The 15,354-nt window shown below is 36.4% G+C and overlaps 2 protein-coding genes across 6 annotated transcripts; one reads left to right on the top strand and one right to left on the bottom strand.

Moving 5' to 3' along the window:
• Positions 1–3,444: 3,444 nt before the first annotated feature.
• LOC140812589 (COP9 signalosome complex subunit 6a-like) lies at positions 3,445–7,204 on the top strand. Its single transcript, XM_073170900.1, has 9 exons — positions 3,445–3,867; positions 3,963–4,051; positions 4,449–4,542; positions 5,266–5,327; positions 5,411–5,489; positions 5,619–5,711; positions 6,245–6,345; positions 6,552–6,607; positions 6,796–7,204. The coding sequence occupies exons 1-9, from the start codon at positions 3,573–3,575 to the stop codon at positions 6,875–6,877; spliced, it is 951 nt and encodes a 316-aa protein (XP_073027001.1). The 5' UTR covers positions 3,445–3,572; the 3' UTR covers positions 6,878–7,204.
• Positions 7,205–7,452: 248 nt separating this feature from the next.
• On the bottom strand, positions 7,453–13,756 carry LOC140811740 (chloride channel protein CLC-f-like). Of its 5 annotated transcripts, XM_073169801.1 has the most exons (10): positions 13,266–13,754; positions 12,188–12,590; positions 11,679–11,873; positions 10,566–11,020; positions 10,369–10,473; positions 9,324–9,557; positions 8,980–9,186; positions 8,584–8,816; positions 7,741–7,871; positions 7,453–7,587 (listed from the first exon to the last, which is right to left on the bottom strand). In XM_073169801.1, exons 1-9 carry the CDS (start codon positions 13,659–13,661, stop codon positions 7,790–7,792), a joined length of 2,310 nt encoding a protein of 769 aa, XP_073025902.1. In that variant the 5' UTR covers positions 13,662–13,754; the 3' UTR covers positions 7,453–7,587; positions 7,741–7,789. The 5 variants fall into 5 exon arrangements, with proteins under 5 accessions (XP_073025902.1, XP_073025903.1, XP_073025901.1 ...); XM_073169802.1 differs by lacking the exon at positions 7,453–7,587 and having other exon boundaries at positions 7,630–7,871; positions 9,004–9,186; positions 13,266–13,755; XM_073169800.1 differs by lacking the exon at positions 7,453–7,587 and having other exon boundaries at positions 7,630–7,871.
• Between the last annotated feature and the right edge of the window lie 1,598 nt (positions 13,757–15,354).

The raw sequence follows: 15,354 nt of genomic DNA, 5'->3' as shown, positions 1-15,354 counted from the left end.
CAAGATTCAGCCCCCTCTAAATGAGAAACATACCTGCCATTTATAGTAGGAAAAGTAATGATGATTACCTCGACTTGCGTGTACACCTACCACTCATAGCCTTTGATGTTGACTTCCCTGTCAAGCCATCCTACTTCTGATAGCTTCTCTGACACGCCAAACCCCTGTAGTTCTGACAGATAAGACTGCTCATACCGATACACTCGAGTGTTGTGCCCTTCTCGAGGTAGCCCGAGTAGAAAGTTCCCGGGAGATTGCATGAGAGCCCGAGCTTCTGGTTGCCCGGGATGAGTAGAGCCCAGGCATCTCCCTGCCCGGCTGCTGAAGAAGATGACCTCGATTATAGTGCATAGACACTGTTCGGGTCTTGTGGAGAACCCTGGTCACCCTGGTCGGGCTGGAGAACCCTGGCTACCCTGGTCGGGCTGGAGAACCCTGGTTACCCTGGTCGGGCCCTGGTGACCCTGGTCGGGCTGGAGAACCCTGGTCGCCCTGGTCGGGTTGGAGAACCCTGGTTACCCTGGTCGGGCCCTGGTTACCCTGGTCGGGCTGGAGAACCCTGGTCGCCCTGGAGAACCCTGGTCGCCCTGGTCGGGCTGGAGAACCCTGGTTACCCTGGTCGGGCCCTGGTTACCCTGGTCGGGCTGGAGAACCCTGGTCAAATTTTACCCATGCTCTACTCTTCCCAGCAATTTTGGAATTTGACTCGTGTAAGTTCTCTTTCCGCCCGAGTCCAAGAATGACCCGAGCTCTTTCCAGGGTATCATCCACCAACAACAATTGACAAAACAAAGGTTATTTATTTTGAGAAAAACTTGCTGAGACGGTCTTATGTGCCGTATTTGTGAGACGATCTCTTATTTGAGTCATCTATGAAAACATATTAATTTTTATTGTGAATATCGGTATGATTGACATGTCTAACAGATTAAGATCCGTGAGACGGTCTCACATGAGACTCACTCATTTATTTTTGGATCAAACTAAGATATATTTTGAATACGAACCGTGAAAGCGTGACACACACTGATTCCCGTTTACTGATTGTGAAAAAAAAACTAAATGTTGTGGATTGCTTCTTCGTATTGGCTATTTGCTTTGCTATCATTTGAAGTAATATAATTGTATATGGTCAATGCTACTCTTCACAATTGCTTAGATTTATATAATTTGCCGTGCTTAATGTTCTAGAAATCGGCTTGTTTTTTCATGGTATTTGGTTTTTTCCCTTAGCTTCAAGTCAACAGTCAGGAACAAGGGTCGACCTAGGATTGTAATAATGGATGCAGGACATCGTGTTTTGTAATTTTTAGGTATACACTTTTGGAAAGCATAATGTAAATTTTATGTGAATTATGATGTATTTATGTTACTTTGCGAAATATGGTGTGCTAGCTACAATCTGTTGATGTTTTATTTAAATAAACATGTAAATATATTAAACTAAAAAAAACAAATACAATATAGTTGCTGAATTACCACCTCACAAATTTACATCACAGTATCCCATATTTTTTTGTATCCTATTTGAAAAATGCCAAGCGTTTCAAAGACTCTCAATAAATTTTGTTATATATAAAATTCTCAATAAACATACCTTAACTTTTGTAGCATATTTATTTTTCACGTGAGTGAACATTAAACCGCTTAGTTAGATAAAATGATTTCATTTTACGATAGTTTTTCTCATAAATTTCTTCTTCTTTAAAAAATTTCATTTTTCGCAATTATATAACGTTAATATCTTTTTCTCATTTTTCATAATTAAATATTTTTACATTATTTATATAAAAAAGTTATTCAAAGCTATAGTGTGTTGTTCAATATTTCTATCTCATTATCTAACATTAACCTTATGACTCACTCCCAATCTTATATAGATTCTTTTAAAATATACACAAGTTTTTTCTGTAATATATTTGAATCTTCTATATATAATGTCATGCCTTTTAAAGTTTGCAATTTACATCAGAAATATAAACGTCTATTTTATTAAACATAAATTCGTATTATATACATCCATATATAGAAAATTAAAGTAAATATACAACTTTTTTGTATTCTTTTACTTCTATATTAAACAATTATCCTCTATGCTATATGATTTCCAATTAAGTGCAATAAATTATCCTAATTTTCCAAGTACTCGCGGTTCCTAATCATATTTTTTATTTAAAAAGTGACGAAGACATAACTATAAGATCACATATTCGAGCTATTTTCCTTTCATTTATATTTTAAAAGTAAACTTATTTTATTCCTACTAATATAACATCAGCATTACTATTATATTTCTTAGCATTATATTCACTATCGTCAACATCACTGTAGTAAATAAAATTTATTCCAAAAATATTATAGGTACTAGTGTACCGACGCACGCGTTGCGTGCTTATATAATATTTTTTATAATTTATTTGATTTATATTTAAATGAGGATAAATATATAATTATAATAAATAGTGAGGGACTAAACTGTAATTTTGATATATAAATTAAAATATAAATAAAAAAATAAAAAAATGCTCTCTATAGAAATTGAACTTTTAACCTATACTCTTAAGAACAAGACTCTAACCGCTGAAGTACATATAACTTACATTCAAATTTTAACATTTTATTAATATATATAATTAATAAAACAGACCATGACACCAAAGTTAGTTACTCTAAGTACATCACCCTTAATAAAATGGTATAGATGGTATAGATTATACCTAATTTATTTTCTCTTATTAGTCCCTAGTTATATTCATCTATTTCACTGTCATATGAAGTATATTGACTTTTATGTCTACATATCTTAGAAACTCAAGGTTACAAAATTCTAAATACGTCAACTAAATTCTAAAAAAATCAAACGTTATGTCTACTAAAATTCTATCGACATTAACAATTAACAAGTTTTCAGTTTTTTGATTACACTAAGATTCTAAGTGTTCTTACTGATTGTTTAACAATTCATATTACAAATAATATTTAAGTTAAAGTTACCAATTTCATAAATCCATTAGCATGAAAAATGTCATTAAGTACGTTCCTCTTATAAACACCACCATTATTTAAATATGAATACTCTACTTTCGAATTTAAAATAACTTATTTATGGAGTTGATCCCTCATTGTATTTTAAAATGAGCAAATACTTTGTAGTCGATTTGAGACATGTTATTAAATTCTCCAATTTGAACACCAACTCAACGTTTTTTTTAACTATTATCACTTTCATAAAATCTATATTTTTCCATATTTTTTACTTTGTTGAGCGCTGATTTGAAATATTAATCGTATGAATATGGATATAAAAGAAAATAAAAACTTACTATACAGTTTTTAAAATTACATTATTAAATAAGACCTACACAATATAAGCACCTCATTATTTGCTCTAAAAAAATCTGTAAATACTCATGTGTTAAACGAGATAAATCTGGGTAAAACACGTACCTAGTCTAATTCAATTGGTGGACGCTGGAATTAGCAACGCAAAGGAAAGGGAAAAGCTGTATAAAACTAAAACCCTCGGTTGTGACAGAATTTCCAAAAGCCGGCAGGGGAGATCGAGGAAGAGGATGGCGTCATCTTCCAGTAGCGGCCTCACATTCAAGCTACATCCGCTCGTCATTGTCAACATCTCCGATCACTTTACTCGGTTCAAGTCACAGTCTGCTCCGCCTCACTCCGCGCCCGCGCCCAACGGAGTAGACGCCTCATCGCTGCAGCCTACCCAAACACAGCGCGTTTTTGGTTGTGTAATCGGTGTCCAGCGCGGCCGGACGGTGGAGATCTTCAACAGCTTCGAGCTTCTCTATGACTCCTCCACCCACTCTCTCGACCGCGCTTTTCTCGAGAAAAAACAAGAGCTTTGTATGTTTTTTTTATTTATTACTTATTTTTTCGTGTTTAGGTTTGATATGGGTTGAAGAATCTGAAAACAGTTATGTTTGATGTCTAACGAGCAGATAAGAAGGTATTTCCGCATTTTTATGTTCTGGGATGGTACTCGACTGGGAGCGATGCTCAAGAGTCCGATATGATTATTCATAAAGCTGTGAGTCCGTCTTACTGATTGCCAGCTGCACCAAGATTTATACAGATTTCCCATTGAATATCTTCATATTAAGCTATAATAGTTTGGAAAGCCTTAATAAATTATAAAGACAAAATGGCATGTGGAAAATCTTGATGTACTTTGAAGGGTTCACCTCTCTGCGATAAACGCTGCTGTGGACTTGCACAAACAAGAATTGATGAGAAAATACTATAGTTAAGTTTCCCTGAAAGTCATTCAATCATTCACATCCAAACCAGATGGTTCCTGAGTATGTTGTTTGACTGTTGCTTCTATTTTAAGGCAGTGAACACATATTTCATTGTTTCTTTAATGCTGTGATAACAAAAGTTGTACTAGTTATGTGACTCTAATGAGAAACTCTTTGTTTTAACAGTTGATGGATATCAACGAGAACCCTGTTTATGTTCTTATCAATCCTTCAATTAATCCTGCGCAGAAAGATCTGCCTGTTACAATATTTGAAAGTGGTATGTGTTTCCCGTTACAATTTTTGAAAGCGGTATTATTTGTCATCTATTATCAATAAATGCCCCGAAAGCCTGCCATTTAATTGGTCTCCAAGGTTCAACATTTTATCCATTTTTATGCAATCCATGTTATCCCTCTATCAGGATCGTGCTTGTCAACTTATACGCTCTGATAAGCATAAGATCCATTACATATACTTTTTTCAGTGCTGCTAACCATGTTTTAACTGTATTCTTCTCATTTGACTTTTGCTGGTTCCGTATTATTGTTCCTCCTCCATAGAAAGACCTGCTTTTATCATTTGAAATTTTAACATTGTGGTACTCATCTTTGAATTTGGCTTTGAGTAGGCAATGAAATAATCTAGATTCATTAAGATGTAAATGATGCGAACTAGTAGTATGCAGCTGAGCAGATTAATAATCTCTTCCATCATGTATGTAATCCTGGTTTTTGAGCCGTTTGAATTTCAATCACGAAGCCTGGGAGGAAACAATATAATCTTTTTTCTTGTAGGAAACTATCGCCCTTATCGCTGGCAACTGAAGCAATATCTCTACTTCTTGTGATTTTATAGTAATAGAGATTGCTGTCCAAATGACGAACCACGTGGTTATTACTGTTTGATTACCTTTTTTTTTACCATGGTTCAGTCACAATTTATCTGACACTGAGCTTCTATTTCTTTCTTTCCCTTTCCTGATGAATGATTGTCATTCAAGAGTTGCATGTCATTGATAGCATCCCTCAGCTTATATTCGTTCGGTCCAGTTACACCATAGAGGTATATTTTGTTTTCTTTCCTTTTTTGGGTCATGTTTCAAGCCAGCAATAAACTATATGAGAATCTTTTTCTGTGCTTGCTAGACAGTAGAAGCAGAGAGAATATCGGTTGATCATGTCGCCCATCTAAAACCATCGGATGGAGGTTCAGCTGCAACTCAGTGTGAGTGTCTTGTCTCCTTTTTCTGATAATTCCAAAATTTGCCGTATTCCCTGCTTCCCCCCTCTCTCTGCCATTGTCGTTCCTCCGTGGCTCACTAGCATATGGATGCACAATTACCTTTTTCCGTAGTGGCTGCTCACCTTACTGGCATACACAGTGCCATCAAGATGCTGAATAGTAGAATCAGAGTCCTCCATCACTATCTTCTTGCCATGCAAAAAGGTATGGCTGATTATTTTCCTCTTCCTTTTTATCATGCAATATTGTATATGACTGGACAAAGATCTTCAAGGAAACAGTTAAGTATTATCATCTGAAATGCCAATATCAAATCTTGAAAGTTCGTACAGGATGACGTTCTATCTGTGGATCTTGATTTGTTTTACTAATGAAAATATCAGTTCTGATACAAAAAAAAATTGTAATGTGAGGTGTTGGTGTTGTTCTCTATACATTTTTATTATTCTGATGCATGAGAAGAGTCTCAAGAGAGAAATTCAGAGTCCTTATATGTTCTATATGGATAGCTTCCACTTAATGAAGAAATCGTAGACTTGCTTAGTCTTTTCTTAGCATTGGTTTGATGAAAGGTTCAGTTTTTATCATGCACAATTGATGTGTAAAGTGATTTTTAAGGTATTAGATAGATTAGATATAAAGCCATTGAGACAGAGTGCGGGGATGAATTCTGATTACTATCTTCTTTGAATTACCATGTTTATTAGTTGTTCACCAGCATTTGCTGCTGCTTTCAGGGGAAATCCCATCAGAGAATTCATTGCTGAGGCAAGTATCCAGTCTACTGAGACGATTACCAGCCATTGAATCTGAAAAATTTCAAGATGATTTCTTGATGGTTAGTGCTCTCTGGTGATTTTGGTTTCCCTAATACTAAAATTTGCAGCATAGTGTGTACTCTCCGTTCTCTTAGAATCCAGGGAGAAGTTATCTGTCTGGAATAACGTGAAATGTTGCAGTAAATCTAGTATGGCATCTAGGCATAAAAGAGTTTCTTCTATCTATCTTCTGATACCAAATTTAACTCAATTTTATGAACTCCAGGAATATAACGATACTTTGTTGATAACTTACCTTGCCATGTTCACCAATTGTTCGAGGTATGTCTGTAATTCTGTTTTTTTTTCCTTTTATTGAATATTTGTCCCTATATTGCTGTTGAAATGGAAGTAGAGTTGTTGCCGAAGATAACTCTGATTGGCATCTGCGCTTAACGTTTCTTGACATTTGATCCATTATATCTCGTTTTTCATCTAATTTACATTATTGTATTTGGTTGTTTTGACAGCACCATGAACGAGCTGGTTGACAAGTTCAACACCGCCTATGATAGACATAGCCGTAGGGGTGGTCGATCTGCTTTTATCTGAAAACGCTTTTTCTTTCTCGTTATATCATATAAAGCCCAGAAGTGTGCAAATTGTCTGGAAACATACAATTGGAACAGTTGTCACGAAGAAATGAGTTTGTCTCATCAAATCCTCATCAAGAGTTCGGTGGACACAGCTTGAAGTTTCCTCATTCCTTGAAGGAATATCAAGGAATAGGATTCTTTTCCTCTGTCCTAGGTTAACTCAAAACAAAAATTATAAGTAAATTTGCTGTTCCGTTTTTCTGTGCATGGACAATATTAATGGAAAATGTGATTTCAGATGGTTGAGAATCAGATGTATTTGAATTTATTTATTTTTATTAAATGTTTTTCCAGACTATAAATTATAAAAATATATATTATAATTTAAAATTTTTTAATGGCATGTGATATTTTAAAATTTGAAAATATCAATAGATAGTACAAGATACAAAAGAATTTTTAGATTTATCCATGACTGACTTCAAGCTTGGTTTGTGCTGGTCGGATGTGTTATACTCACTACAATTTAGTAAAAGACCATCTGATGGATCTTATGTGTATTTTTTTGAATTCAGTGGGATACATAAATATCTTATATAAAAATACATAGAGAGTAACATTCTGCCGAAGTCAAAGCCGCTTCCATTATGCGGAGCGCACTGGATCAGGCAAAGCCCTAAGCAACGCGCCTGCTGGTACAATTCCTTTGTGTGTCTAAATAATGACCTTAATTTACATAAGAAACAGTAACATATATGGCACGTGGTATTAAGCGAATGCAACAAAATTAGTTTTTATATTAGGAAGTACACGTTATTTCTATACAATCTTGTGATACAAAATCCAGGCAGGAAAGTAATTTCTACGAAAGAAACTCACTTGGCCTTGTGAAGAAAATGTCGATTTCTGGCTGTTATTGGCACAACTGTCATTGATGACCATTTATGACGATCATCCCAGAGTCATCTTCTTGTTGTTGGTTGATTGACTTCCTGTGATTTATCTCATCTCTACACACAATCCAGAAGAAGCAATTAATGGATGTATTGAATGGTAGATGAACATACAAAATTTTTAATTAGCATACACATATCATAGTGCCTCAATAAAATAAAACAGGATTGTATCATACACTTGAGGAAAAATAGTGTAATTACTGATCACAACCAAACCAAGTGCGATCCTGAGTTGAGCTACCACCGAGTAGGCATAAAACAAAAACACAAAACTTGCATCTTTTTGTTCAATAAACTCATGTTTCAAAGGTACGGAGAAGTGGCACGTGCTTAAAAAAAATTGAAGATAGTTTAATGCGTCGTTCATCTTCAAACAATAGAATGAAATGGAACACAATCGTGAAACATTAAATAAGGTTTGAATACAAGCAAAACTAAAATATTTAAAAGCATCTATCTAAAGAATTAGCATAGCCATTCTTACAGCAGAGCCTCATATAACTACAAAAAACTCTTGACCTCATTCCATGTGAGAAATACAAGGAACTCAATATAACATAAATAAAAAATAAACCCATCAAAACATCTTGAGTGGAAACTTATAGGAACATGTTTAACAATAAAAAGCACATATTACTGGCCAAATTGGCATCTAAGAGAAATAAGGAAACAAGTTCCAGTTCAAGTATGAAAGAGAAGGTCTGCAAGCTCAAAGAAACAGCAGGACCTCGAAGTGATGTAAACTATAAAATAAACTAGCAAGCACCTGAGACAAATCCAGATCGAATCATAGTAAAGAACAGCCACAACTCTGCGCCTTTTTTCTCTTTGAGCATCTTCAGACCGTTTCACCACTGGTAATTGTTTTATTCCCTTTGCCTCCATTAGCTGCTTAGCCATTGCCAGATCAGTACCTGGGTAGCATGTCAGAAGTCCACGTTCTCTTCCACGATAACTTATTCCACGTGTAAATACAGGAGAGACGGTGCATGTGTTTACCTACAAAAGAATTCACAGTAACTACATTGTTGTATGAAGTATCATTTCCATATGGCAGATAGCAAAAAAGGATAAACAAAATTTTTCTGTATTTTCACAGGGGAAAGACCATACGATAAATTGTATTTTACATGCCCATAAGATATTTATTAAAGAAACGTACATCCGTTGAGTTCCAGGAGGAAGCATCACCAGACCTCCTGAACAACCATCGTTTAATGTCACCATAGGTTAAAATTCCTTCCAAATAATCATCAGCATCAACAACAAGGGCACAATTCTGTTGACCATCAGACATACAGTTTAGTACCTCTCTGAGACTCTGAGAAGGAGAAACCTTCAAACAGTTATCTGACATAGCCTGAGAGACCTGATAATAGAAGGAAAATGCTAAATATATTTCATAGCAATAATAGAACCTCCAACTTCACAAATGAAATAGAACAAATGATAAAAAAAATGGCTTCTTTTCCGATACAGTTTTACCAGGGAGAACAGGAGACGGACCTTTAAATTCTCTAGTAAACTTTCCACCTCTGTTAGTTGATATGTACCAGCATTGCCAATGATCGAGAGTTCTATATCATCTCTTTCACCAGTGATTCTCCTTGTATCCTCACTTTTGTCTTCAGATGGTGAAAGAATGGAATAAGCAAGTGGAGAATGCTTTGTATCTGACACCTCTGTTTCCTTCTGCTGAGTTGTCAAGGAGGGCACCCAAATTGCTAGTCCAACTGCCCCCTGTTGCCACATAAAAATCAAGTTACCACATTGTGAATGACTATTATCATACAAAGATTACAAACAAAAATTACGAAATACCCCGTTAGAGATATATTCAATAGGCACAACCATTTATACCCATACTTTATAATAAGACCGAGTAAAAAAAATTGGTTCTACCTCATATATGTCGTAGGGGCCAGTAAATAAAGGGTTTCAGACACCAAACATGAAAGAGATTAAATTACGTACTAAAACAGGCAAATAACACATGTTTGCAGATGCTTTTGTAAGGATTATTTAAGATCATCATACACTATAAAAAATAACTTGGTGATAAAAGAGAGAAGGAAAGATGACATTACTACATGTATTAGAAAACATCTAAGCCCATTCTATGGCAAAGCATGTACAATATTCTGCTTCCGTCACGATTTAGCACGAACGTGCCAAAACAAACTACAGCAAGTAAATAAGACGAGGCATGATCTCCTCCATTAGTAAATAAAATGATTCATAAAAATAAAAAATAAGAAAACGATGGTCATTTCTAAATTAAAAACATGAGTAACCATGCCATAATTCTATTGTCAAGCACCTCTTTCCCTTGCCAAATTCGGAGAAACGAGGTTGACTGATAATGAAAATAATGACATTGCTACACTTTTTAAAGGGATCGACTTGTAAAACAAGAAAAAGAACCTATACGCACTCATATAAAATCAAACATTGCAACAAGTAGAGTTCACGCGACTATTGCAGGATAAGAGAGTCGTTCCAGAAACACAGACAAGTAGAAGAGAGTCAATATTCTCAGATCGAGGCTTACCATGAGAGGAAGTAATATTCTGTAATCTCTAGTCAGCTCAAAGAGAAGAAGAACTGAAGTTAAGGGCACTGAACAAACAGAAGCTAATGTTGCAGCCATTCCAACCTGCAACAGAGCTCGGTAGTGGCAGGTACAAAGTTATTAAACAAAATGGTATAGAAAGAAATATGGCTGACTTAAAGCATATAGGACATTACTAATGCATAAGCCTGTGGCTCGGCAATGGTAGCATTTCCCGGAATAGCTGAGTTGATAAGCTGTCCAGCAGAGCCCCCAAATACAGCACCCACTGCAGCACCAATCATCAAACTGGGAGCATACAAGCCACCAACAAGGCCAGACCCTTTACATAGAGTAGTAGCCACCACTTTTGCTGCAGATAATTGAACTAGAAGCCAGATTCCAGGTGCTGATGCAGACTTTCCGGTGCGTAAAATTTCATCAACATTAGTGAAACCCCAATACAATATTCCAGGATATTTGAGAGCTATTAACCCAGCTCCTAAACCCCCCAAAGCAGGACACACAACATCGGGAATCCCGAATTTTTCTTTGATCAGCAGAAATGCCTTTGTGAACCAAGCCAACAGGCGTGTGAAAGCGACACTTACTACTCCACAGAGCATTCCCAATATAAGGTACAAAGGTAGCTCTGAGGAAAAAAAGGAATATTCGATCAGACATGCACACTTATTTAGCAAAATTAAACAAGTAAAACTTCTATTCAAAAGTCCATGGCACAATCACCAATACTCTTCCAACCACACACATCAGACCACCGGCTAATATTTTTTTTAAGTAGTTGACAGGCAACCATAATACTTCCTATAAAAAACTAAGCATCTATTATTTCTCCACATGAATGGTCTGTAGGATAAATAATATTAAAGAAATCCAGAGAAGGCCAACAGTTTCATTAACATTGGAATTTATGTAAGCATTTTAAAGTTTTCAACAAACCCATGCATACTATGATAATTTGTCATGTAGTATTTCCCTAGGTATGCCCAGTGCAACTTGTACAAACTCTATTTTGACCTTCTTTTTTTTTTTTACGAATCAGAAAAAAAAAATATATCGATAGTAAAGGCCGTGCAACACATTTTTCAGTAAGTATGCTTTCAATCAAACAAACATAAAAACAAGTGAATAGATGAATTATGGCAACCTAGGCTAAGACTAACAAAAGTAAAACACTGAACATTCCCAGGCAGCACGACAGTGCATTGATTCAGAATAATGACATCAGTCAATCAGAACGTCCAATATGCCTTCAGTTCTACAAAACAAACAAGAATCAGATCAGATACCAGCAGCAGATTTCAAATCATACGCGGGCACTGTGAATGCCTGTTTCTCCCCAAGCACAGCATTTGAGACTGTCGATGAGATAACAGATGCCAATATTATAATTGCGGTAGTAAATGGAGGAGAGTTTTCTGCACGTAGAGGCCTCAAAACTGTTTCAATAGCAAAGAAACATCCAGCAACTGCAACATTGAAACCTGAAGGGCAACTGAAACCTTAATACAGCCTATCTAGCATGAAGATCGAAAACAAAATATACGTAAAAAGAAACAACTAAGTCATATACATAGTTATGTGGCAGTAGTTCACAGAACAATTGAGTTTTCCAGGTAAAAAGATTCCCAATCCATCCTTCCACTGCCCCCACCCCAAACAAATTCAGGAAATGGAGAAAGATGGAAGAAATAAAAAGGAAAGCTGGACAATTCGAAAGGAAGATAAAATCAGGCATAAAACCAACAGTGGAGCTAACATTAAAAGAAGCATCACATAAAATAGACAAGTGGGGTACCTGCAGCAATTCCAGCAGCTGCCCCAGCAGCAATGAGAGCAATTCTCCTTTCCCTATTATTCTCCATCGTTACTGAGAAACCATTGGCACACGATTTTCCAATATCTACACTTGGACCCTCAGGCCCCAAAGAACAACCAGTACCTAAAGTTATAGCAGCCTGTATTGCCTTCACTATGGGGACGATTGCAGCAAACACATTAAAGCCTTGTTCCTGGGAAGAAGTGAATTGCATGATTTGTTCTAATATTTCAAGAAGACCATGCAAAACACCCACAACAACTCCACCCAAAACTGGTATCAAAAGAATCCGATGCCAAGTATCAGCTAGCCTTTGTAACCGAAGCCAAGCAGCACCTTCATTCGGTGTACCAGCCCATGCCCATTCGTGTATCACATGTACCTGCATTAAGCACATATCAGACATGTTGCAATCTTTCCTAAAAATAAAAACCAGAAAGGTTGTCATTACTTGCATCAAAATCAACTCTACTAATTTCACTATGTCAAATGCAACTTAATTAGTTTCACTATAAATTAAAAGTTAAAAATATATATAAATAAACCTTATCATGCAAAATTATGATTCGCCCTCTAAGTTTTTTACGCTATATTGGCCAAGTATGCAAAACTCCTGGCTAATCAATAAACCCTAAATCTAGGGTCTTCCATCCACAAAAATTTGACCAAAAAAACAAACAAGGACGCTAAATGTTATGTTAAACCGTCGATCCAAGAACCCAAACTAAACTAAAGGACAGCAGAAACTCTTTAGTGAAAAGCATATCCATCCAATTTCTGCCATCTAACTACCTTAGATTGTCACGATAGCAAATTTCTTGGTGAAATTGCATCACAAGGCAGTTGAATTCCATACGCACATTTCAACCGGCCTTTCATTTCAAGTACCACCTCTTTTCTGGCCTTGCCTAAGCAGAAATATAACTTAGTACCTCAACATTGAATAAAATAATCGGATAGCCAATTCAATCCAAAACAGACAACAAAGTTTTCAACTTCGTTCATCAACCGACAAAAAATCAACACAAATTCAAAGACCTTGAACTTCTGAACTAACCCCACGGTTGAATGCGGCAACGCAAAGACCTGTAGCGACACCAAGTAGGCACCCAATGAGCAGCAATGCCCACTCAGGTGGCGCACTATTCCCAAGAGAATTATCGCCCGAATCGGCATCGGCACTGACAAAATGATTCGAACTAGTAGGTGAAGCAGGAGAAGGGTGCCGGTGATGATCCCTCTCCGATCGAAGATTAACCGATAATCTGCTACCCGAACCCGATAACCCACGATCCAACCGCTTCAAAAGATCCGACGGGAGGCACCCTTTATTATTTGACCCAATGTTTCTCCTTGGCGGTGATTGGCTGCCTCCTCGTTCCAAATCGCCGTCGGAGGCCGATGAATAAGAGCGCAATAAGCTCCGATCTTCCAATTGACCTCCCGTTGACATATCTGCACCGCCCCCACTTTCATAAAGCCATTCAATGATCGAATGGGAGTTGATTTTGCTCCATTTCACTCATAGAACTTCGTGAACTTTAAATTAAGCTATTATGCATTTTTGGTTCGATGTGCAATCTTTATTTCTCTAGCATTCATAAAAAATAGTAATTTATTATAATAAATATATAAAACATTAATTTATTTCAATGCTATTTTTCATATATACACCAATACTTTTGGAAAATTATAAATTTCGACCATTTTAAAAGGAAAATTTTTTGAGACGAAAATTGACAAACGAGTCAAAATATGGTTCTTTTGTTCGATTTGTGCAAATAAACTAAAATAGTAAAATATTCACCAATGTGATGTGCGACATACTTTCAAAATATTGATGAACTGTACATATATTTTCATGAGACCGTCTCATTTATTCAATTTTGTGATATATATCTTTTATACGACCCGACATGTGGAAAAACATTAAATTTTATAAGAAAAATATTAAATTTCACTTTAAATACAGACTAGATCAATTTTTTTCACGAATATAAACAAATGAGAATGTCTTGAAAAAACTTATTCCATAAATTAACATAAAATTTGACATATGATATTTTTTTCTTTTAAAAAAAAAAATTTGAATTTGGCCAGTGCCAGAATAAAGAGTGATTGGATTTGGGCCAGTTGTAAAAATGGCCCAATACGGTGAGCCTGACCAATAGGCAGGATCTGTCCTGGAATTTATTACGAGCAAGTGGACGTTTCGGTGTTTGACTAAAAATATCCCAAAAGTCAAACTTATTGTAATTCCCAAAACTGTACTCCACGCCACCAATCTCTGCGGCCACCTCTAAATCAACTGCCGCCAGTCCTCATGGTCTTGTGCTTACAAGATTTCGTTTTCTTGATTTCTTCGGGGACATCGTATCTCTCAGTTACTATTTTCTGTGGACATCAAGAAAGAAGTTTTTTGGTTTGTGAAATTGTATTGTCAACTTATTATTCCGAGACAAAAAAACATTACATCTTACTTCTCATTCTTACTAATTTAGCCAGTGTTTCTTGAGCAGCCAATGATTCAGCATGGTTGTGTCCAAGCATCACTGTTCTGATACTAATGCAAGTTCTGCACAGCTCTTCCTCCCATTCAAAATGGCCGCCCCTTAGCAGCAACTTTGCCCTGCTTTCCAGTAATATTGCTTTCAGCAATGTCACCTCTTGCCATACGTATTGGTCAATTTTTTTATTCGATTGCGGGGCCTTCAAGTGATCTATGGCCTTGTATTTGCGACACAAAAGACTTCTCCACTTCTTCGAGCACACTTGTGCAGACTTTTAATAGCTCTAATGCTGAGTTGCACATCGACAAGTTTGTAAAGGCTCTTATTGCTAAAGGTAGAGCTGTTTTCTTTATGAAGAAGACCATGTCTATGGCCTTGAGCTGCACTAGTGAGTCTTCCGATTTGAAGCCGAAAACCAGGAACGCCGCGGCCCATAAGTGGTCTGAATTTGCTACTGGATTCCCGGTTTTCCAAATTCCTTGGACTGTTGCCTTTGCAGCCATAAAACCATTTAATCTTTTACCAAATAGTTGAGTTATTGTGTGAAACTGAACCCAGTAGCCAGGCTGCCTGTTGGCTCGTCTAGCCAAACCGAATTTAACTAAGAGAATAGCTGAATCTTCGCTCTTCCAAGTT

Source organism: Primulina eburnea, chromosome 14, assembly GCF_022965805.1.
Source record: "Primulina eburnea isolate SZY01 chromosome 14, ASM2296580v1, whole genome shotgun sequence".
Taxonomy (NCBI): Eukaryota; Viridiplantae; Streptophyta; class Magnoliopsida; order Lamiales; family Gesneriaceae; genus Primulina; species Primulina eburnea.
Note: the sequence above shows the minus strand (reverse complement) of the source record. Positions and strands in the feature narration are given on the sequence as shown.